General features: G+C 36.5%; 1 protein-coding gene across 3 annotated transcripts; it reads right to left on the bottom strand.

Annotated features, from left to right (window-relative positions):
* Window positions 1-590: 590 nt before the first annotated feature.
* LOC110025213 lies at window positions 591-24,743 on the bottom strand. 3 transcript variants are annotated; one of them, XM_020725544.1, is made up of 9 exons: window positions 24,392-24,743; window positions 23,959-24,152; window positions 19,197-19,378; window positions 4,130-4,414; window positions 3,979-4,037; window positions 3,522-3,558; window positions 3,360-3,431; window positions 2,088-2,412; window positions 591-1,201 (listed from the first exon to the last, which is right to left on the bottom strand). In XM_020725544.1, exons 1-9 carry the CDS (start codon window positions 24,519-24,521, stop codon window positions 836-838), a joined length of 1,650 nt encoding a protein of 549 aa, XP_020581203.1. In that variant the 5' UTR covers window positions 24,522-24,743; the 3' UTR covers window positions 591-835. The 3 variants fall into 3 exon arrangements, with proteins under 3 accessions (XP_020581203.1, XP_020581204.1, XP_020581205.1); XM_020725545.1 differs by having other exon boundaries at window positions 3,522-3,543; XM_020725546.1 differs by lacking the exon at window positions 2,088-2,412 and having other exon boundaries at window positions 1,022-1,201.
* Window positions 24,744-25,999: the final 1,256 nt, after the last annotated feature.

Raw genomic sequence — 25,999 nt, 5'->3', positions numbered from 1 at the left:
GAAGAAAGTTAAAGTGACATCGCCACCAACAGACCAAGGATACCAGCTCACCGTCCTTTGAAAGATGGGACATTGACAGAAAGCCACTATGTCAAAATTCAACAAGAACGGTCCAATGTTTCTAAACATAAATTAGTAATTACTGATTAGCGCCCACGTTCACATAATCAATGCATTGGTTAAAAGGAAGATTTACATACATACAGCCCAATTCCTATATATTTATATATCTAACAACTAAGCTCAAAACTTTTAACACACTCCAATTTACCTAAGTTTTAAAACGTGCATTTCACTCCATAAAAGTTAGTGAAAACAGTGGTATGTTACAGAGTTGGGTGATATAAATACAAAAACATAATATTTAAAAGTTTGATATGTAAATAATAAAAAGTCTCCATTTCACTCTTTAAAAGTTAAAACCGTGACATTTTTTATGTAATGTGAAACATTTAGGTGATATAAATGTAAAAAAAATAAAATTGAAGAAAATTGAAGTGTTTGTGGTTTGTGGATACATAGGAATTGGGTGGCATGTATGTAAATGCCCCAAGTAAATAATAAAAAAAAAAAATCATATTTGCATCAAATTGGGAATATATAAACTTCTTAACTATTGCAATAACTAGTGCTACAAATGTGTGAATTTAAGATCAAAATTTCATATTATACATGAGTGCATCAAAATTTTCTCAAATCTAAAGAAGAGCAAAACCCTCCCTCAACCTCTCTCTAATTCCAGAAACACATGAAACCGTGTTAAAATCAGATGGCGCTTTGCTCCATCTGAGAAAACAAATGATAAAAAGAAAGGAACTACTTGGACTATTAATTATTAGGAGGGTAGAGAAGTTACTTGGAGAGCTTCAGATAGAGTTACAGACAGCTCTTGCCGGCGTCGATTCGTGTATAAGATCCAGAAGAGGAGGCAGAGAATAACACCAATGGAGATGAGAAGAAGGCCAGTATTGACCATGCTGAGATCACGCTCCAGATAATTACAGTAGTCGCTGGTAATAGTATTAAAGGATTCACGAACAAACTTACAGTCCTGTAGGTTCAGAAGCAGTGGAGTGTAGTGTTCAAGCGCATAGCTTGCATTTACGGCCACAACCAGCTGCAGATAGACATTAGGAGTAATCCTTCCAAAACCAGTACAGGAACCTGATTCTGAAACTGCGCATATATAGTCTTTCCACACCTGTAAATTTTATAATGGAGGTTATCTAACTCACCACAGTTAGGCATGTTAAAAGAGCTCCCTGTTCCAGAATAGCTGGTGCTCGGCTTGTGAGTGGTTCATTTTATAATGGAGGTTATCTAACTCACCACAGTTAAAGAGCTCCCTGTTTCAGAATAGCTGGTGCTCGGCTTGTAAGTGGTTTGTATTTGATTCATTTAAGAAAGCGGCTCGAACACAAAAATTTTTTTTTTTAGTTCAATTTATAAACGAGCCGAACAAAAACAGACTTTATTTGATCATATTTGCTCATTTTAACTCGAATTAATCAAATAATTTTAGAAATACTTAGTTTAATCTTTTATATTAATTTTTATGCAGCTTTAAGAAAAAGGAGAATTTATATATACAGGGCACAATTCTTATGCATTTACGTATCTCACACCTATACTTTCAAATTTACCACACCGCACTCAAATCTTTAATATAGTATCAAAAATAGCATTATTACCTCTTTTTAGAAGTGAAATACACATTTTCTTGCATAGGTTTAAAGCATCAAAATGCTATATATATAAATATAAAAGTTTAGGTGTGAGACATGTAAATACAGAGAATTGTGTACTACATATGTAAATTTCTCTTTAAAATAATGAAAAATTTATTATTATTTTTAAATTATTTAACTTAAATTCGACGAGCTAAAATAAACAACATAAGTTGAATCGATCGAACACGAACACACTATTCACAAGTCATTTTGAACACGAACCAATTTAGAGGAAAAAAATTTCCAAACGAGCCGAACAAAAACAAATATTAGGCTCACTCAATGTAGGCTTGCTTACATCCCTAACTAAAGTAATCCATTTTTATACTTTTTGAATAAAAACAACAGAGGTTATACCAAAGAAGCATTGCTGAATGAAACTTCGTTAGACCGGCAATATCGCGGCTCGAGTTTGGAATCATATGGAGAGCAGAGAAGTGGCATTACAGGTCCAGACTGATTGAAGTGGTTGGAAGATTGAGAGGTTGAATGGTTTGAATTTGCGGTTGATCGAATTACTGAGTTGACTACACTGACTAGCTGGAGAACGACTATTTTGCTTTGGAACAATGTACGATCCGTCGTTTTGGGGTCGATGCAGGGAAGAATGTTGCTGAGTGCTGACTCAGTGTGAGGATAATGAGCCCATTCATTCATGGCAGTGCAGGTATCACCTACAGTGCTGATAAAGAAAATACCTAAACTTTCATATTTACATGCAGCACTAAAGTTTTTAATATCACATAAAAAACAGCATTTTATCATTTTTTAAAGTCAAATACAACTTTTCATGTATAGGTTTAAAGCACTAAGAGCTATGTATGTAAATATGGAACTTTAGGAGTGAGATACGTAAATACAAAAGAATTGTGTGCTAGATATCTATTTTTTTTTCCAATTACAGAACTTCAGAACACAGACTGGAATTGAAAAAGCACTGATTGGGCAATTGAAGGACAATAAACAATGCATGATTCAGATATAGATATGGATGAAAATCAATCTCCGAGTAATTCCTAAACGGAGATGATTCTGTTTCGTTTTATTCTTAGGGGCATTTAAATACATACCACCCAATTCCTATGTATTTACTTATCCAACGCCTAGAGTTTAATTTTACAATTATACCAAGTAAATCTTTTATATCACATAAAAAAATATCATCATTTTAACTTTAAAAAATGAAATACACCTTGTATGTATAGATAAGGTAGTATGTATGTAAGAAAATTAAGTTTAGGAGTATATTTAAAGGAATGGCCAGAGGCTATTATACGAGCCTCTCCTAACGTGCCTAACAATTAGAGTATCACCTGTTTAAGGCTAATTGTGTCAGGGGGAATTCGCCTCAGTTCGAGGATGCCAACCAACAGGCCAAGGTATGTGGCGCGCACACACACACACATATATCTACATACATACATACATACATACACACACACACATATATCTACATATATATATATATAAGCAAACAATTTATAGTTTTCAAATGATAGGTAGGTTTAGCAGAGTTCAGAAATTTTTAAAGATCAATGAAAAATATATGAGATTTAAAATCAAATAAATAATGTTTGCAAGACATAAACAACTTTCACGAGTTAAAAATTGCTTAGCTATGGTTCTTACCTCTTTAAAATGACAAAAACTCCAAACAAAAAAAGTGTAACCGCAACAAGTAGCCATCCAGCTGTAGTAAACCTGAACAACAGGATAGTTTTAAAAAATTATACATGTATTTCAGAAATTTTGAATAACTAATCCACTGAAAAGAATCCACACTCAACTTACACGTAGATAGCCCGCTTGTGTCCTATAATTGAAAGTACTGCCGTGAACATGAGAATAGATAAGAAAATAAAAAACTAATTGTCAATTTCATCGTTGGATGTAGAGAAAATTATAATAAGGGGCATTTACATACAAATCATAAAATCTTTATGTATTTACATATCTAATAAGGGTCAGTTACATGTGTATCACACAATTGATTCGCATTCATATGTCTGACACCAAAACATTTATACTTACATGCATGCCGCTTAAATCTTTAATATCGCATTAAAAAATACCACCATCACTATCTGTTTAAAAGAGAAATATCATCTTCCCATGCATAGTTTTATGAGACCAAGGTATTATAAGTGTAAATATCAAACTTTGGGCATTAGATATGTAAATACATAAGATCCTGCTGTATGTATGTAAATTTCCCTAATTTTAAATAGAAGCGAGAAAGAATACGCACCAAAACCGATAAGAGCAAGCAAAAGCATAATTACTGCAACTAAAATCAAAACATCCCTCCTATTTCACCAAAAAAAAAACAGTTATAGGATTAAAAAAAAAAATGTGATCATGCAAAATTCCTTAAATGTTATTTAGGAATTGGGTTTTACACATAATTTACCGCTCTTCTAATCTTTTCCGAATTCTCGGTTGTTTTTTCTGATATGATATGAGCTGCACTCCTTAGATCCACATCTAACTTGTTGATTTCATTTTGAGCATCAGACGAAATATAGAACTCATCCACACTTATTGTCTTCGCTAAGGATAAATAATCTGTGACATTCCTTAGGATCTGGACAATGAAATCTGATTGTTGAACAACAAAACTTAAGGTATTAGATGCTTCATCATGGAATTCATCCTGAGCAACACATAGAACTATGCAGCCAATCCTGAAAAGTTAGCAGAGAAAAGAAAAAATAAATCAATCAAATAGTGGAAAAAAAATCCTCTTGGGCGAATTTTCTAAACAAAAATAAGCTGGTAATCGATATGTAATGAAGAAAAAGAGAAAACTATAAACAAAAAGTGGCAGGACACAATAAGGTGAAATACTGGGGACAGAATCACGAAATGATGAGTTCAAAGCCAATGCACTATGTTGATTATTGTGGAGCCAACTCCACTTCTCATATTGGAAGTTTCCGAATCCATGAAAGTTATTTGAATCGTTCTTGATTAATTCCTTATTTGATCTTTCCTTTGTTTTGGAAAGATCGTAACTCCTGCACCTTTCAACTCCAGGACTTCCGCCACTTCCTAACAGGATTCCCGCCCGATTTTCTTGATCGCGGCTATTAAGGATGGCTTCTCCTCTGTTTCGAACCTGAGAAGGATCGGCGGACGGCTGAGAAGATTCGCTACAACAGAGAGGAGATCGCAAGGCTGCTCCCCTGTTTGGACTCCTTCATCAGTGATTGCTTGCAGGTAGAAGTTTCATGGTCGAAGGATTTGCAAAGGGATACGGTTCTCCCTCTGCCGTTCGGCGTGTTGCTCACGGGAAGAAATATTGCAAGCTGCTTCTCCCCTTCGCATTTCTTCCCTCGTTTTCTTCTCTCGTGTGGCTTACGGGTGGTAAGAGAGAGGACAAGAGGAGAAAGAGAGGAAGAGAAAGAGAGTTTTTCTTCTAAGTCGACGTGATCGACAGTGTAATCCTTAAAGCAATAAAATCCTCTGCAACTCCCGTCGACATAGGCAATTTGCAGAACCACGTAAATCTGTGTGTTATGTTTTGTCTAACTTTGTGAATTTCTTGTTTCAATTTTTCGTTTTATTATCTTCGTTTCTCACAACAATTGGTATCAGAGTCAAAGTTCGGATCTGAGAGAAAACGATGACCGAAGATGAAGTGAATGCATCAGAGATCGAAAAATTTGATATGACAGATTTTGATTACTGGAAGATGCAGATATAGAATTATTTTTATGGAAAGAAATTATATCTTCCATTGTTTGGAAAACAACTGAAAAAAATTGACGTGACTGAATGAAATTTATTGGATCGATAAGTTATGGGGGTTATTTGATTGACTCTGTCGATATTCGTTACACACAACGTTATCAACGAAATGACAATTGCATGTCTCATGACAGTTTTGTCAGGTATGTATAAAAAGTCATTAGCGAATAACAAAGTGCATATAATGAAAAAGTTATTCAATTTAAAGATAACGGATGGTACAGCTTTTGCACAACATCTGAATGATTTTAATATTATCACAAATTAAATATTGACTGTGAAAATTAAATTTGATGATGAAATACATACACTAATATTGTTGGTTTCATTGTCAAGTACCTGGAAAGTCATAAGGATGATCGTTAGCAATTCTGCAGGAAATCTAAGTTGAAATATGATGATATTCGTGATTTGATTTTGGTTGAGGAGATGCGCTAGAAATATTTTGGTGAGATCTCAGGTTCGAGTTTAACACTGAACATTGATTCCAGAAGGACTAAATATTAATTCCAGAGGGATATCACAAAAAATAAGCTCAAACAGAGGAAGATCAAAATCAAAGCACAGAGTCAAGAGCGTCAAAGCCTGGTCAATAAGCAACCTGCTAGAATTGTGATAAAGTTGGACACATAAAGAGAAATTACAAAAATCCTAAGAAGACACAGAACGTCAATGCTAATGTTGTAACTGAAGAAGTGCATGATGTATTGATGTCTGCAGTTCACAGTTCTGTTGATGACCGAAGACTGGATTTGGGGGCTTCCTTCCATACATCTTCCCACTCGGAGTTAATGCGGAATTACATTGCAGGTGACTTTGGAAAATTATATATGACTAACGAAGAACCTTTGAACGTGGTGGATACATTGCAGGTGACTTTGGAAAATTATATATGACTGACGAAGAACCTTTGAACGTGATGGAGATGAGAGACGTTGACATTGCACTCCCTAACAAGAGCAAATAGACTTTGCAAAAAGTTAGGCACATTCCTGATTTGAATAAAAACTTCATTTCTGTTGAGCAGCTCGATGAAGGTATTCACTCAGCAGTGTTCTCAGATAGCTCCTAGAAGATTACAAAAGATGCACTGGTATTGGCTCGGGTTAAGAAAACTGACACAGTATAGATATTAGCGGTTCAATTAACAATGTTGATACTACTGCTGCAAAGGGGTCTGAAAGAACTTCGGTCCAGAAGCAAGCTACCAGAACTGAAATCAGTTGATCTCAGCATGTGTGAGAGTTGCATTATGAGGAAAAAGATGAATGTTAGTTTCTTGAAAAGTGACAAAGCTCTAAAGGCAGAAAAACTGAAACTTGTACAAACAGATGTGTGGGGGTCTTTCCCAGTAGCATCTCTTGGAGGCTCTCGCTACTATGTCGTATTCATTGATAACCACAACAAGAAGGTATGAGTTTACTTCTTGAAATATAAATCTGATGTATTTAATGTGTTCAGAACTTGGAAGATCATGGTTAAGACAAAGAAAGACTTGAAACTGAAATGTTTGATATTTGAAAATGGTGATGAGTATATTGATAGTGGGTTAAAAAAGTACTGTGCAACTAAGGATATTATAATGGAGAAGACCATTCCGGGGACACCACAACAAAATGAAGTCGCAGAGCGTATGAACATGACCAATAATGAGCGGGCTAGGGCTAGAAGCATGAGATTGCACATCAGACTACCACCAACTTTCTAGGCAGATGCGGTCAGCACTGCAGTTTACCTGATCAATAGGGGATCATCCGTTCCATTAGACTTAAATCGTCTGGGGAGGTCTGATGTGAGAAAAAGGTCAAATTTTCTCACCTTAAGACTTTTGGTTATCGTTCTTATGTTCTTATTAATCTTGAGGCTTGTAGAAAACTCGATACTAAGTCAAAGAAATGTTATTTCATTGGCTATGAAGACGTGACATTTAGTTATCATTTCTGAGATGATCAGGATCGAAAGATTATAAGAAACAGGAATGTGATTTTCAGTGAGAAGGTCATGTACAATAACAAGTCCAGTACAGTTTTTGAAGTGGCTCCTTAGGAATCCGAGATGGTAAGTTTTGATGATCTACTAGAGCTCACACTGCAGAGCAGTGATAAAAGTAATGAAGAGAGTGAGTCTAGGCACACCCATTCTTATTGTTCCACAGTCAATTTCAGAGTCGTCCACCCCTATAGCTACAGTTCGCAGGTCAGTCAGGAATAGACGTTCTCCTCAACGTTACTCACTAACATTGAACTACATTCTGCTGACAGATGATAGAGAATCGTCGAGTTATGAAGAAACCTTGCAAGATGAAAATTTTAACAAGTGGAAGCTTGACCATAAAAGAGGAGATGTATTATATGTTAGGAAATCAAACTTGAGAGTTGGCAGAACTTCCACTATGGAAGAAGACACTGCACAACAAGTGGATGTACCAGGCGAAAATTGAGCATGACGGTAGTATTAAGTACAAGGCTAGACTTATTATAAAAGGTTTTCAACAGACAAAATATTGATTATTCTGAGATCTATTCTCCTGTGGTGAATCTCACAGCCATCAGAATGGTACTGTCCATGGTGGCTACCGAATATCTATTCCTTGAGCAGTTAAATGTGAAGACAACATTTTTCATGGAAATCTAGAAGAATATATCTACATGCACCAACCTGAGAGATTTATGGTACAGGGAAATAAATAATCATTTTACAGACTGAAGAAGAGTCTGTCTGTCCTAAAACAAACTCCTAGATAGTGTACAAGAAATTTGATACTTTCATGCATAATACATGGTACAATAGATGTCAGACAGATCACTATTACCAGTCAAATATTTTGACAATTGTTATATTATTCTACCATTGTACATGGATGGCATGCTTACTGCAGGGGCCAATATTGATGAGATCAATAATCTGAAAAAAAAGATGTCAGGGCACATTGCAATGAAGGATTTGGGAGCTGTAAAACAAATCTTTGGCATAAGAAATGTCAGAGACAGAGTCAGAGGCATATTGATGAGATCAATAATCTGAAAAAAAAGATGTCATGGCACATTGCAATGAAGAATTTGGGAGCTGTAAAACAAATCTTTGGCATGAGAAATGTCAGAGACAGAGTCAGAGGCACGTTGAGACTTTCACGGGCTGAGTATGTGAAAAAGATACTCAACAATTTCAATATGGACAAAGTCAAACCAGTTGACGCACCTCTAGGCAGTCACTTCAGACTCAACAAGAATCAGTCACCCAAGTCAGAGGAGGAACGAGACCACATGAGTAAGACTCCCTACACTTCAGCTATTGATTCACTTATGTATGTTATGGTTCGCACAATACCACATATTGCTCATACAACAGAGTTTATAAGTAGATACAAGAGTAACCAGGAAATAAATATTAGAAAGTTGTGAAATGTATCTTGAGATACCTAAGTGGCTTATCAAAAACCTGTTTTTGTTTTTCAAGAAAGAGTTTATAAGTATTGGGCTACGTTGATGCTAATCTAGCTGGAGACATTGATAGCATAAGGAGTACTACGGGGTATGTTTATACTCTTTGTGGCACTGCAGTGTCATAGAGCTATAATCTACAGAAAATAGTTTCTTTGTCTACCACAGAGGCTGAGCATATTGCAGTGTCAGAGGCTGCAAAGAACATGATATGGCTACAGAGCTTCTTGGAGGAATTGTGTCAGAAATATCAGAATGAAACACTCTACAGTGATGGTCAGAGCGTCATATTCCTTGTAAGGAATCCAACATTTCAATCCAAGACTAAGCACATTTATATCAGGTATTACTTCATTCGATCATTGTTAGATGACGGGCAGTTGTTGCTTGAGAAAATTTGTGGAAGCAAGAACTCTGTTGATATGTTGACTAACAATGTTACACTTGAGAAACTGAAGTTGTGCTCAACTTCAGTTGGTCTCCTGACATGAAGACATGGGCTTTGAGTAACAGTTGGTCTTCTGACATGAAGACATGGGCTTTGAGTAACAGGTGGAGGAGGATGTCAGATATAAGGAAAAGAACCAACTAGTGGACGATGTAGTCAATGGATGATACAGTAAGTGTACGAGTCTCCAAATAGAAGATTTGTTGAGTATTATGGAGCTAAGTCCACTTCTCAAATTGGCAGTTTCAACATCCATGGAAGATATTTGAATCGCTCTTGATTAATTCCTTATTTGATCTTTCCTTTATTTTGGAAAGATTGTAACTCCCGCACCTTTCAACTCCAGGATTTCCGCCACTTCTTAATAGGCTCCCAATTGTCTTGATCGCGGCTATTAATGATGGCTTCTCCTCTAGTTCGAACCTGAGAAGGATCGGCGGACGGGTGAGAAGAATCGTGACAACAAAAACGAGATTGCAAGGTTGCTCCCCTGTTTGGACTCCTTCGGTGATTGCTTACAAGTAGAAGTTTCATTGTGGAAGAAATTGCAAAGGGATACGACTCTCCCTCTTCTGTTCGGCGTGTTGATCACGGGAAGAAATATTGCAAGCTATTTCTCCCCTTTGCATTGCCCTCCTGGTTTTCTTCTTCTCGCGTGGCTTACGAGTGGTAAGAGAGAGAAGGAGAAGAGGAGAGGGAGAGGAAGAGAAAGAGAGTTTTTCTTGTAAGTTGACGTGATCAACGGTGTAATTCTTCTCTAGTTCGAACCTGAGAAGGATCGGCGGACGGGTGAGAAGAATCGTGACAACAAAAACGAGATTGCAAGGTTGCTCCCCTGTTTGGACTCCTTCGGTGATTGCTTACAAGTAGAAGTTTCATTGTGGAAGAAATTGCAAAGGGATACGACTCTCCCTCTTCTGTTCGGCGTGTTGATCACGGGAAGAAATATTGCAAGCTATTTCTCCCCTTTGCATTGCCCTCCTGGTTTTCTTCTTCTCGCGTGGCTTACGAGTGGTAAGAGAGAGAAGGAGAAGAGGAGAGGGAGAGGAAGAGAAAGAGAGTTTTTCTTGTAAGTTGACGTGATCAACGGTGTAATCCTCAAAGCAATAAAATCCTCTGCAACTCCCCTGGATGTAGACAATTTGTGGAACCACGTAAATCTGTGTGTTCTGTTTTGTCTAATTTTGTGAATTTCTCGTTCCAATTTTTCGTTTTATTGTCGTCATTTCTCACAACACACTAGTGATTATACTGTCATTCTTCAGGGTGCTCACCTTGTTTAGAAAAAAATATAAAAATCCAAGCATATATATAGAACTTTATGACAAGCACCTCTCGCAAGAAAATAAAATCTAACCATAGACTTAACTTAAGGATAGAACCATTAAATTGCAACACCAAACAATGGGAAGCGCCAATCTTTTTGGTTTAAGCATAAAGTATTGACAAGAATTGAAGATAATTAATTAAATATTTCATTCTTATGTTTTTGTAGTATTTATATAATCTTAGAAGTGTTGTTGCTAATAATAATAATAATAATACTATAGGGAGTAATTATTACATTAGTAGTTTATGGCTTGATGAGTAGGCAATAGAGATCAAACAGATAAATGATGTCGCAACAAAAAAAGTGCCCCAAAAGCTTGGTGTAAGTGGGTCCAAACTGACACAAATTATTCATGTGCTTCAGAAATACAACACCCTGCACCAAAAAGATATGAATTGGCCCAATGTTCACAAAAACCCTTATGTGAATCAAAGCATATATCATGCCCCTTTAAAACGAAAGTAAATCATTGAAATTAAAATCTTTAAGGTTTTGAAAAAAGATAATGAATAGTATCAAAGATGCGTTAGTAATAAAAAATATGAGAGAAAATTGTGTAAATCTCATAGATATTTGACATGCATACAATAAATTTAGAAACGGTAAAAAATAAGAAAGGAAGTTCTAAAATCATTGCATCTCATCATAACTGGCTAGACAGGTAATATCAAAAGTGGGATCTAGAAGTGCTAAATATAATATCATTTCCATAAATCATTTCTTTTCACTAAGGGGGTTTATTGAGAATTTCAAGCCATTTTAAATGCAATATAAAGCAAATACAAAGTATTCAAAACTCAAGTCATTTTCTCGTCTTTTGTTTGATTGGAACTAATAAAACATAAAAACTAAAATAAAAAATAAAAACAAACCAACTAAGGGTAAGAAGTGTCACAGGGACAGACGCAAATGCAATTCTTTCGAGCGGAAACAATAGTAAGGACAGCATGGAAATGATGCTAACGATGAGTTCACAGACTAAGGTGCAGAGATATCATAATTAGGGGCAAAGTCAAGGGCAAGGTGGGGTCACAGATGCGAGGCAATGTCACAAAAGATGTGGGTCCTTGAAAGGTCACATGCAAGTACTTTGTGGGCAATATATTCCGAATTCATTGGATTTAGGCAAATTTGAAATACACTAAAAATGCGCTATTGGAGATATTCCAAATTCCTCCATATATTAACATTAATTTTACTTCCAAGAAAACAATTAAAATCCCAAAACCCTTGCATTTGTTTTACAATACACTTGTAAAACAACCTATAAAAGGGCTTGTGAAGTAATTCAAAGCGCTATATCAACAGCGTTTACTCAACTTTTCCACTTGTTGCGCTGCCTATCAGAGAATTTCTTCAATAACTTTTCATTTATTAGTCTTTGCATAGGAGCAAATCTTGGTACTTATTGTATGTTCATCCATTTTTTGCGTTGCAAACCTTGCCTGTAATAGAGAATTTGAGAATAATTCAGTTGAACTTCCCAAGGAGTGTATCAAATGCAACTTCAACCTCTCCGTGAATTTGAAAACTAGGAAGGCAGATCAGCTTCTGGGAAATCCAAGTCAGGAATTTTTAAGAGGGGCCACTAGTATCTCCATTGTCAATGAGATGTTGTAGAGAAAAATTGGGTCCCACACGCTCTCTTTATAGTTTAGCAATCTTGGTTAGGTATTTCTCGGTTGAAAGAGTGATAGCAACTAAGTATTTAGACAAGGCCCTCTTCCCTAATGGCTTAAGACTAGTATGCCCATCCTAGCTTCATCCTCAACCCACTATATTTCATCCATTAGTTGCTGCCTTAATTTTTGTTCAACGATCACAATCATATAAGAAATCACCTCACCAGTGGGATTGGGTGCAAAGCCCCTAAGGCTAAAAATATTCCAAGAATTATTTCGTGTGGTAGGGAGCTAAAGAGCTATATATCTCATTTTGTCATTGGTAGATTGGGGCCCATCAAATAAAACCAGGATGACACAATCATAAGAACCTGATATGTTAACCATCCACCCTCATACAACCCTTTGATGACAAACAATAGTTCCCATAGTGGTTAACTTCTTTAATTTTAAGTGTTCCTAACATAAAGTCTAAAATATAATCAATTATAGGAGCATGCACCCATAAAAAATCCAAATTTTCCATAATTAAAATAAACATTGACCAGATCATGTAATGGCTATGATAAATCTCTAAGAGAAACTAATCTTCCTATGAAATCTTATGTTGCTCTATTAAAATCCTAAAAGAAAAGAAATATAGAAGCTCACAAGTTTTTTATAACCCAAAAAGTGATTTGTGAATAACAAACTTTTGAATTTCTTAATTTGCACAAACAATCTTATTTCTCTACCAATTTGGTTGGAGGTGATTTTCTCTATGACTAACCTCAGATGTTCCACATGTTTTGTCTTTGTACGACTGCAGATCACAATGTCATTAAAGAAGATCAGGGCAAATTTCCCGAGGTAAGGCTGAAAAACCCATTTATGAGGAACTAAAATGTGGTCGAGGTGTTTGTGAGGCCAAACGACATCACCAAGAACTCGTAATTTCCTTCATGTATCCTGAACGTTCTCTTGTGCACATCCGTTGAATTTATCCTGATCTGGTAGTATTCCGACTTAAGATCTATTTTTGAGAAGATGATTGCCCAGTAAAGCTCATGTAACTACTCATTAATCACAGGTAAGACTGTCAAAAAAGCTCGTTGTTCGTGAATAACTCGTGTTCGGCTCGTTCGTTAAGTAAACAAGCCGAACACGAACAAATTTTTAAAGCTCGAATTATAAAAGAACAATAAAAAAAAAATTATATAACTATTTATATAATAATATATTACACATATTATTTATATAATAATATATTATATATATTTATATTTATGTTTAAATTGTAACTGCTCTTGTGGTAATGTGGTTATGCGCCTTATTTTACATATATTTGATCCAGATTCGAATCAAGCACTGTACATCTATTTTTTTAGTTTAATTTTAATGAGTTAATTTCGAGTCAAACACGAATATATAAATCGGGTCGAACACGAATACAATGTTAACGAGCCGGTTTCGAACACGAACACGAGCCGATTTCGAACACGAGCAATTTCGAACGAGCCGAACACGAGCCAAGCCTGAGCTCGCTCAAGCTCGGCTCGTTTACAGCCCTAATCACAGGAATAGGGAACTTATCTAACACTGTCTCCTTGTTTAAAGCTCGGTAGTCCATGCAGAACCTCCAACTACCATCTTTTTTCTTCACCAACTGGGTTGGACTGAAGAAACGACTCACACTGGGTCTGATAATCCTGACCCCGAGCATCTCTCAGATCAACTTCTCTACTCATCCTTCTAAATCTGAGGATATATGTATGGTCTGACACTGATAGAAGGACCCCTCCTTTATGCTCTTGCTTCCTCAAATGCGATAACCTGTTTGGATGCTGAAAGATATTTGTAAACTATTGTAAGAGCTACAGACATCGTTAAGCCTAGTCAGAAATCGGCTCAGGCGGGACCGATCAGGCATCATTCGTCCAGCCCACCCCAACCCTCTAAGGGTCGGTCGAAGCAGCAGAGTGAGGCGAACATGACAAGAAATTTGGGTTTAGCGGGAAGTGGGGCTGAGAGTTCCAGCGAACAAGCGGGGTCCACAAGGGCTTTAATCACATATGGAAGGAGGGGAAAGTTTGAAGTGTTGTGATAGGATTATACTACGACTATTAACCTGGGGTTTGGTTTTTTTATGCATGGTTTGGGTTGGTTGCAAATTTCTTTGTTGTCATCCCTCCAAGTCCTTGCCTGGATACCAAATTGATATGATCAGGAACCAAAGAGCAAACAACGACGAAATTACAATAGTTAGGTGGAAAAACTCAAATGATGGTTAATCTTATGAAAATCAAATAAAAAACAGGCAATATACAATGATGGTCTACTGTTCGAGAGGTAGATCGTCTCTCCACAAATTCTAGACGCAATAGGAACACCACTAGGAGAAAAGAAATTTGCAGCCAACCCAAAACATGCACGAAAAAAAACAAACCCTAGGTTAATAGCTTTAATATAATCCAATCATGGCACTTCAAACTTTCCCCCCAACCTCCTCTAATTTCCGTTTTTTCCATACGTGATTAAAGCCCTCGTGAAACCCGCTTATTTGTTGGACTCTTTGCCCCGCTCCCAACCAAACCACACCTTATCGTGTTCACCCCGCTCTATTGCGTCGACTAGCCCTTGGAGGGCTAGGGTGGGTCGGAAGAATGATGCCCGAACTGTCTCGCCTGGACCGGTTCCTTACCAGGCGTAACAAATTTAAAAGAAGACCAGGCATAACAAATTTAAAAGAACTTAATATTAATAATAACACTTAAACATATTATGTATTTCGCTCGTCAACTTCAAGTATGTTTAATAGCACTAACAAAAATATTTTTTTGAGCTTACTTCAAGAATTCTAAATATAGTAGTTGTAAGGAAATTGATGCTCTTAAAATTATTCAACATAAGATGTTTTTGTATCATTGGAGATTTAATTAGTAGTTGTAATTTAAATCAAGAAACTATTTTGCAAAAAGCTCGTGAAACCTGTTATAACTCATTTTTTTCATATTTTAATTAGTCACACAAAAATGCATGTAATCAATAGTTGAAGTACCTGAGGTAGAAAAGGATGCTAGGGCACATGATCAACATTCAGTTCAAGTTGATGTTTTAATCAGCACAATAAAATCTTTTGACTTTATATTTATAATGTATTTAATAATTCATATTTTATGAATTACAAATGTATTATCGCAATCATTACAAAGAAAATATCATGAGATTAAGAATGCAATAAAATTAGTGCAAATATCCAAATATAGATGATAAGGGAGAATAGATGGGAATTTTATTCTATGAAGTTTCTCATTGTTTTTTAAATTGGTATTTCATATATGAACTGCATCTTCAAGGCTTATTGTCGGTTCACACAAATAGATGAAAAATAATAATTTTACATTATTATTGTATTGAGTTACTTTACATTGTGATTAACATGCAATTTCAAGAGCTAAAAAATCATTTCTTTGAAACAAACACTAGAATGATTTTTTGTGTGACGTGTATAAATCCAAGTGATTTATTTCCTATTTTTTATAAAGAAAAATGTATTCTCATATGCATGCATATATCATATTTTATTATTTTTTATCTTACATTTAAAATTTAAAAAAAAAAAAACTTGTATTTAACATTTAAAATAAAACTTGGACTTCACATTCAAAAGAGAAATGGACTTTTGCATTTTAAAAGTAAAAGTTGGGAAGCAGAAAAAACATGCATACAAAAACAAAATTATTGTGAGATAAAAATATATTACTCATTTCAACAATGTCGTATGTTATCATTTTCCTCAAGTCAGTCTAGTCCTTTGGTGCACCAATAATAATAATTTAAATGTAATTAACTTCGTGTTCAGTGTTAATCTTTTTCCTATTAATTTTAGATTATCTATCATTATTTTCATTATTTCATTATTTACTTAGCTATTTATTTACCTATATAAATATATAAATATACATATATATGCATATGTATTAGCTAAACATATATACATATATATCTAAGAAATCCAATTTAATTTTTATGTTAAAGCTTCTAAAGCTTTCCATTTTGCATACCTACTTGTATCAACTTATCTATAACTAAATTTTAAATTTAGGATTCTTAATTTCCTTTTTAACATGACTTAATAAGAAAATATAATTCATTTTTAAAATTGAGTTTTACCTGAAGTTGTCCTCTTTAGTTTCTGACTTGGCTTCCTCATAAAAAAAACCCTAAAATTATTAACAACATTAAATCATATTAAATTGCAGAATTTTATGAAATTTAACTTCAATTAAATTCAATTAAAAACTTAACATAATTTAATATCTTACCTTACTAACCTCTGCCTTGCCCTAAAGTTTCGAACTGAGTAAATGAGGCTCGATCGAACCCCCCCTACAGACCGCACACCCGCTCCCGCGAGCTCTTCTTCCTCCCCAAGCTCTCGGTAGAGCTTCAGGCCAGTCGCGCGACAGGTGGTAAACGATCCCACGACTGCTTCCTCAGCGAGCCGCGCGAAGGAGGAATCCGCCTCCTTCCTCTGCGAGCCACACGACGGGTTCGTGTCTCCACCTTTCTTCTTCTCTTCTTCTCCTTCAGTCTTTTCTTCTTCCTCCTTCTAGGGCGGCGCGAATGCCTCTCCCTCCTCTTCTTTGTTGGAGTACGGCCGTTCGAGCCTCCAGGTAGCCAAACGAGCTTCTCCTTCTTCCTCCTCCTTTCATCTGCTGCTCACAGCACTCGACAAAACCGTTAGAGTTCTCCTCCCTTCGGTTCGATCGCGTGCAGTGAAGGGAAATAACTAGGTAAGTTGTTCACCTCCTATACCTCCTTCCTCTACTGCTTCTCCTTCTTCCTCTTCCTCTTCCTCGATTACTTCTTTCATCTTCTTTTTCTTCCTCTCTTCTCGTCCTTCTTCTGGCTTCCCATTGTCCCTCTCTCTGCCTTCCCACTATCCCTCTCTCTCGCTAGGTTCAAATGAAAGGAGACCAACCCCTGCTTACGTCCCCCTCTAACCTCTGGAACCTAACTATAAACTACAAATAAAAGTTCTGAGCTTCAATGGTTCCAATAGGTACTTAAGTTATATGGAGTTTATAAGGGGTATAAGGAGGATATAACCCCTATACCTTTTGAATAACCTCCACGTATGTAAGACGTACGCAGCACTGCGTACATAATGGAGATTATATGGGTGTTATATCGGCATTATATTCACGTTATATCCCTTGTAACCTCCATATAACTTTCATGTAACCTACATGTACAAATAAGTGAAAACAGATGTGCAAAACTTATTTGTAAGCTCAGGTAGGTTACAATTAGATTATATAGAAGTTAAAAGGGATATAACGCGAATATAATGCCGATATAGCACCCATATAACCTTCATTATGTCCGCAGCGCTGCGTACATCTTACGTACGCAAAATTTTTCCGTGCAGGTGTAGTAAGCAGTTCATTTTTTTTTTAAATTAAATTAATTATTTATTTATGATATTATTATTATTATTTTGTTATTATTACAAAGCTAAGGCACATATTTTGAAGATTGTGCTATGATAAACGATAGATTTAACAGGAGTAACAATTAAACTGTCAATTACACTAACTGAATGATTGAGTACCGAGAAGAAGGATGAAGGCATTTTCTTAATTGGAAATTTAGAAAAGTTTATCTGAAAGATAAATGCAGCAATTTAGAACATCGGGTCTACCTTGTATTGTGAGAATTTAAGGAATAAAATGAGAATCTCTAATGACCTCAGGAATTAAAATTTTAAATTGATGGCTGCAAGCAACCCTTGAATTAAGGCTTCAAATTAAGTATTTTAAGTGACTTGAAAAACTTAAATTTAAAAAATTATATCAGCAGGCAGAGACAGAGAGAACATGCTCAACTCAGATCAGGGATATGACCTCAACAAATTACCTCTGCATCAGCTAATTCAGCAGTGGACGATTTCAATGAAATAAGAAATTGAAAACCACTGGGAGAAAACTTGATAGCCACATACAAAAGCAATTCATTTGAATTTCACGCTTGTAAATATTTGATCAAACAATACATAAAGGCAAAGAGCAGTGATTCCGAGTTAGGCATAATATAATACAACTACATGCCTATGCTTATAAACAAGAACTAACCATTTGTATATTAACACCTAACTTGCTTAATTGTCTACATGAACGGACTAAATCACAGAAAATTCACCTAGAAAAAATATTTTTAATTGCCAATTAGCAAGGCTTGCTTTAATAAGCTGGACATCACAAATGAAAAGTCAGAACCTACAAATTATCCACATAAAGCTGCAACAAAAATACGATTCATCGATGACAAAGTTATAAAGCCAGACCCCAAAAGTTGTAGAAGAAAAACGATAAATTGCAACATCCAATTTAAAATGAATACTGCACTTGCAACATCCAATTTAAAATGAATACTGCAATTGCAACATCCAATTTAAAATGAATACTGCACTTGCAACATCCAATTTAAAATGAATACTGCACTCAGGCTCTGCTTTCGTTTTGCATCAAAACTACAAGAAAGATTAGAATATTGCAATCCTAAATAGTGTCCAATAACCACACTTGGTAGACCTCAAAAACTTTATTCAGGCACAAAATCTTGAATAAAAACCACTGACAAAGTCTTACCAAATGCTAAATTAGTCCAAACTTTTCACATAGCATAAATATTGTACATCAAAATGAATAGGAGACATAATTTGGTGGATCACTCAGAGTACATGCAATCACCAAAATACTATCAAGCCTAAGACTTCAAATGCTTTGCAACAAACACTTACTGCAGCAAAGATGTGTATTCTGAAAATTCATGGCAATAAAGAATTTGACCTGAACAAGGCTGTTAAAATTTGTGAAGTGTTGAGATAATTACGATGCAGTGCAGGTGAACAGCAGCAGAAACAGCAGATAAAACCATTGTTGTGACCGTTCTGATGATTTCTCCTTTATAGTCATCCTCCAATCACAGCAATGAAATACAGCTAATGCAAATGCAAAGGATAGAAACCATATCAATGCAAGAATAAATCCAGCAGCACCTGTAAACCCAACAGACTGCAGCCAAGAAACAAGAAATTTATATCAAAAACATACATTTTAAGGTCCGCCAGAATTAGTATTTTTAACCTGCAAAAATTGCAGCGCTGAAAATAGCCAAAATAGCAAGCAACCTGGGTTAAATGCAAATAAAAATTTAAGGTTTTCAACTTCTACTTTAAATTTTCCTTATAACATCAAATGAGAAATGAATGAAAGCAAAACATTCATACAGTTCATTGTAAAACGTGTTAAGCTGGAACCCGATCCCTCCTTCCCGCTCCCGCCTCCGCCTGCTCCCGCGCCCGCTAAGCGAAGCTTCGCTTCGTCTAATCGTGAATAGTCGCGGCTCCTTGTTGTTTCATGAAACGTCGTCTCTCCGCTTCCTGTTCGCGATAAAAGGCATCGCACGGCTCCTTCAATTTCTAAGTCACGATTTTTGTGTTCTTCTTCGGACTTCCTCGAGACAGAAGAAGAGAGTACAAGCAATAGTTCCTTACGGCATAAGGAAGAAGAAAGAAAAAGATTGTTCTTCATTGACTTCTTGGTGGTTTGTGGCAGAAGAGAAATTGGGTTTATTTCTCTTGTAAGTTTATCTTCTTCGATGTATCTTGGTGTAGAACTTCTTTGGTGTATCTCGGTGTGGAGAGAGAAGAACAGACAGAGAAGAAGACAGAGCAACGAAGTGAGAGATTCCTCTTGTAAGTCGAGACGATCGACTGGTGTAAATTCCTCAAGTAATAAAAGTCTCTGCAACTCCGTGGACGTAACCGTGGACGTAAGCAATTTGCAATTTGCCGAACTACGTAAATTTGTGTGTTTCGTTGTGTTACTGTTTTCTGGTGTAAATTTTCTCGTTCTATTTTTTCGTTTCGTCAAAGATCTTTCTCCTATTTTATTTCGATACAAAAGCAACAACTAGTATCAGAGCTTTGTTCAGATTTGAGAAAGAATGATGGCTGCTGGGGATTGAGAAATTTGATGACACAGATTTTGGTTATTTGAGGATGCAGATAGAAGACTACCTCTATGAGAGGGAATTTTATCTTCCGTTATTAGGGAAAAAGTCTGGAATGATGGATGAGGCTGAATGAAAATTGTTGGATCGACAAGTTCTGGGGTTATTCGATTGACCCTATCGAGGTCTATTGCACACAACGTCGTCAATGAGAGGACAACTGCAGATTTCATGGCAGCCTTATCAGGTATGTATGAAAAGTCATCGGCGAATAACAATGTGTACTTGATGAAGAAGTTATTCAATTTGAAGATGGTGGAAGGTGTTTCTGTTGCTCAACACCTAAATGCTTTCAATACTATCACAAATCGATTGTCGTCTGTTGAAATTGATTTTAATGATGAAATACATGCGCTGATATTGTTGGCATCATTGTCAAATAGTTGGGAAGCCATGAAGATGACAGTTAGCACTTTTGCAGGTAAATCTAAATTGAAATGTAATGATATTCGTGATTTGATTTTGATTGAGGAGGGGCGCAGGAAAGATTCTGACGAGATCTCAGGTTCTTGGCGAGATCTTAGGTACGGGTTCGACATTGAATGTTGATTTCAGAGGGAGATGACAGAACATGAGGCCCAAATAGAGAGACATCAAAATCAAAGTATGGTCAGCAGACAACCTGCTGGAATTATGGCAAAACTGACCATATAAAGAGGAACTGCAGAAATCCCAAGAATATGGAGATTAATAGTGCAAATGTGATATCTAAAGAAGTACAAGATGCACTATTGTTGGCAGTTCATAGTTCTGTTGATGATGAAAGTGAAAATGAGAGTGGGTCCGGGGCACCCATTTCTATTGTTCAACAGACAGATGGTGGAAAACCACAGAGCTGCGAAGAAATCTTGTGAGATGAAAGTTCGAGCAAGTGAGAGCTGACATAACTTACATAAGGGAAGAATGCATTACACAACAAGTGAGAGTACCGGGTGAAGACTGAGCGTGATGGCAGTAAGAGGAACAAGACAAGACTTGTTGAAAAAGGCTTTCAGCAGAGGCAGAATATTGGTCATGCAGTGAGAGTTGTAAGCAGAGACAAGAGTAACCTAGGAAATAGTTTGGAGGTGCAAGGCTATGTAGACTCTGTTGATATGTTGACTGATAGTGTTACTCTTAAGAAACTGAAATTGTGCACAGCTTCAATTGGTCTTCTGGTGTGAAGACAGAGTTTTGAGTTACAGAGGTGAATGATTCATGTTTGAAGAAAAAAGACGCCGTCGTCAGTGGAGGATATCAGTTTGAGGAAGATGACGTTGTAGCATGTGTATCGGTCTCCACGTGGGAGATTTGTTAAGCTGGAGCCCGATCCCACTTTTGCCGATCCCGCCTTCCCGCTCCCGCCTCCGCCTGCTCCCGCACGCGTGAAGCGAAGCTTCGCTTTATCCAATCGCAAATATTCGCGACTCCCTGTTGTTTCGCGAAATGTCGTCTCTCTACTTCTTGTTCGCGATAAAAGGTATCGCACGACTCTTTCAGTTTATAAGTCACCATTTTTGTGTTCTTCAGACTTCCTCGGGACAGAGGAAGAGAGTGTAAGCAGTAGTTCCTTGCGGCAGAAGAAAGAAGAAGGAAGAAGAAGGAAGAAGAAAGAAGAAGAACATTGGAGTGTAAGCAGTAGTTCCTTGCGGCAGAAGAAAGAATAAGAACATTGTTCTCCCTTGACTTCTTCTTGATTGCTTGTGACAGAAGAGAAATTGGGTCTATTTCTCTTATAAGTTTATCTTCTTCAGTGTATCTCGGTGTAGAGTTTTTTCGGTGTATCTCGGTGTAAAGAGAGGAACAGAAAGACAATAAGAGAGAGCAACTAAGTGAAAGATTTCTCTTGTAAGTCGAGACAATCGACTGGTGTAAATTTTTCAAATATTAAAATCCTCTGCAACTCCGTGGACGTAGGCAATTTGCCGAACCACGTAAATTTGTGTGTTCCGCTGTGTTACTGTTTTCTTGTATGAATTTTCTCGTTCTATTTTTTTCGCTTCGTCAAAGATCGTTCTCCTATTTTATTTCGATACAAAACAACAAAATGATGACTGATAATAATACCCTTTCTCAAACCAAAAGGATCAGGATGTAGCATTTTGTATGAGTTTGAAGTTGGATAAGCCATAGCAGACATGTTTTTTAATGGTTTTTGACAGATTTGGTACCTACGCAACAAGATACTGAGTTTGAACAATCTTAGCAGCGTACAGTCCAGCCAGATATAAAGACAGCCAATTAAGATTCGGTTTAGAAATATTAATAGAATCCATTCAAAGTGTCAATGTTTTGAGCAAATAGGTTGAATGCCTTTTTTCCTTTACTTTCATTCCAATAAATAATGGTCTCTACAATCTATTTTAGATATCCTAATAATATATATTTCTAATGTAACCATTCAGCTATAAGGAAAGAATATGTACAATTAATATAGTTCAACAATTTGAATAAGGAAACTCCTAATTCTGCCTGATTTCAGTTCATCTTGATTGATATTCCCGTTCAAATTGATGTTGATTAATCAAGAAGCGTCAATTTGTCAAGAAGAAACTCATGACATTGTTGAGAAAGAGTCTTAGTAAATATATCAGTAGTTTGAAGATCAAAAGATATTTGAAATAGAATTGTCGACGAGTAGGCAGGTATTGACGTGAACAGAGAAGGATCGTGAGCTTGAGTCTAAGTTGTCGAACATATGCACAGACGAACGGATGAAGTAGTCCAGAAGAGCGAACAGTATGGTCGGTGAACCAGACGGGCAGTTGAAGACACGAGAACCAGCAGAAGCAGAGAGACTTGCTGCCTAGAGATGGGATTAGAGAGAGAAATCTGAGGTCGAAGCCTAAAATCCTCAATTCTTTAGTGTCGAAGCCGAGAGTGTCAGAGCCGAAGATCTAAAGTTTGTCGAAGCCGACGCTCTAGAAAGGAGTGTCGAAGTCAAAGCGGACGAAGCCAAAGCGGAAGAAGCAGTTGAAGATGTCGCAAAAGCAGCAATGGCTAGCAAAGAAGATCCAAAGCGGACGAAGCCTTTGATCCTTGAGTGCGACAAAGAAGCCGAAGCTGAAACTGACGAAGCTAAAGCGGAAGAAGCGGTAGAAGACGTTAAAGACATAGGAAGCAGCAGGCGAAGATGGAATAAGCTCGAGTCGAAGATGAAGAAGAACGATTCCCAAAGGTTAGGAAAGACGATGAAAGATTCATACCGTAAATATTCGACATGGCTCTGATTCCATGTCAAAGTTTTGAGAAAATAGGCTAAATGCTCTTTTTCCTTCGGTTTAATTCTAATCTATAGTGTTCTCTAAAATCTATTTTAGGTATCCTAATAATACATAATAATTTATAATAATACATACTCATAATCTAACCATTCAGCTATAAGGAAAGAATATGTAAAATTAATATACAGAATTTAATTCAACAATTTAAATAAGAAAACTTTTAATTCTGCCCTGTTTCAGTTAATCTTGACTGAAACAAGCCAAATGAAGACTTCCCGCATATGTTACCCAATAATATCAACATTACAGGGAGATAAATGTCTCCCTTAATGCATACAGCTGAGAGAAATAAAAATGAGAAGATTGAAATCGCTCACAGCCCAGTAATGCCGATTGGTAATGTCCCAGCCTCCTCTGTAATGCCTAAACTTGTTCAGCACATCTGGCCTCCTCGTTCTCTTCGCAGCCAATACGAGCAGAACCCCAGCATCCGGAGCCATTGCCGCAGGTCCAGACGCCAATGGTGCGAAATTCAGAATCCCGTCGGATACAGGCACTAAATTCCGGCCGCCTTCATCGACCAACAAAAAAGGAAAACAAAAATCAAACAACAGTACTCAGTAAACCAATATTATAGAAAGGACAACATAACTAACTGACTGAGACAAGTATACATCAGGAGTTTCCAATTCCTAAGGAGAACCAAAAAACCAATGCAAGTTCCCATCATCATCCAACTTGCCGCCCTCGAAAAGAAAAACCCCATGTCTCTAGAAAGGCCACCATTTAAAGATTTTAAATGTCACCTACCAATCGGGAAACTGTTGGAAACCTTCGCTGCACCGACGCTGACTCGCAGCCCATCAGTCTCCGCCGATAAAATGGCGGAGAGTATAAGGGAGGAAAGCACGGCTGATGAGAAAATGGCGGCGATCGCCATCTCCAGATCTCACTTGAAGCACCTACGACGTTTCCATGTGAGCAAAAGCCGATCAGGCTCCAAATGTTAGGATCTTGCTCCTATTTCCATTCCCATTTTCCATGACTCAAGTTCTGTGTTGAAGGGGGGAAAGAAACTACAAGGAAGGGACAAGGGGATACGGCCATTATCGGCAGGACAACCGACCTCCCCGGGGAAATTATTACTCTCGAGTGCGGAGCATCTCTGTACCCTCAACTGTTTCTTTTTTTAATGCTACTTAGTATTTATAATTGTTTGTTTATTTACATAATACAGGAATTTTAAATTATATTATGAGTATTATTTTTTATACAGTTTGATCCCGTTGAAATAATAAAATATTTAATAAATTTACAAAATCAGAAAATAATTACAAATCTATCTTAAGCTCATAAATACTTAACAAAAGAAGTTCATTTTCATCCAAACCAAATAAGTGAGCATGAATGCTATCCCCTGTGATTTAATATAATTTTCATTTATATTTAATAGTTGTCTTCTTTAATGAGACCTGTTTTTTTCAATTGAGAATAAGGCTATAAATGGGTCGAGTTGAGGGTAACACCTTGCTTCTATTTTGAATTAAGAACATACCCATGAACATCAAGTGTAAGAATCCAAAGCAAAAGGAAGTCATCTGATTTTTATAAATCAAATTGTATCTTTGTACTGCATGACCATTCTATATAGATTTTAATAATATTAATCATCTCTGCACCACATGTTCTCGTCGTTATACCAATATTTTGCTCCCGTGAGGACTTTGGTGCTTACAAGCACTCGTCACGTGTTAAATATATCTTCTATGGTAGAGCTCTACTACTGCTCACTAAATTTTAATGCCAGTAATAGGTATACAACTATCAAACCAAATATTAATGACCAAATTACCTACAATATTTATGAATTCTACAGTGAAAGAAAGCCATAAGCTATTTGCTCACAATTAATCTCAACTAAGTTTATGTGTTTTTTAGTTATGATCCTCAACAAATCTTCTTATTAGGTATTTAAGACACGTTCAACAATTAACCAACCAAAATATTGCATATTTCCTCTGCTCAAACCATTGCAAGCTCTATAAAGTTTTCATATCATTCCATAATAGTTTCAATGGCAACTCATGTTGGCCAATCATACTTGTCTTACTTCACTTAATAAAACCCCCCTTTGTTGTTGAATAAAAGGGAGTGTACATTGGATTCTTGTAATAAAATAAATGTTTGTGCATAAGAGATCCTCTACATATATCTTCTATTTCATTTCTTGTCTAACAACCAGCAACTAACAATATGAGATGGGTTTTACTCTTATTTATGGCATATTATTATTCATAGTAAAATCATGTTCATTTATATATCATGGACTCTAGCCATCATCAAATCATGTAAATCTATAATGTGTTTTTCTCTCTCAGTCACATGCTCTCTCTCTCTCCACACACACACACATCAAAG

The sequence above is a fragment of the Phalaenopsis equestris genome, unplaced genomic scaffold (assembly GCF_001263595.1).
Source record: "Phalaenopsis equestris unplaced genomic scaffold, ASM126359v1 Scaffold000294, whole genome shotgun sequence".
Taxonomy (NCBI): Eukaryota; Viridiplantae; Streptophyta; class Magnoliopsida; order Asparagales; family Orchidaceae; genus Phalaenopsis; species Phalaenopsis equestris.
Note: the sequence above shows the minus strand (reverse complement) of the source record. Positions and strands in the feature narration are given on the sequence as shown.

Coding starts and splice junctions, on each gene's coding strand:
- LOC110025213 (XM_020725544.1), bottom strand. CDS start 24,521: ATGGCGATCGCCGCCATTTTCTCATCAGCCGTGCTTTCCTCCCTTATA. Junction 3,432..3,521: donor CACAAGCGGGCTATCTACGT/GTAAGTTGAGTG, acceptor CCTGTTGTTCAG/GTTTACTACAGCTGGATGGC. Junction 2,413..3,359: donor GTTTTTGTCATTTTAAAGAG/GTAAGAACCATA, acceptor TTTCTTTATCAG/CACTGTAGGTGATACCTGCA.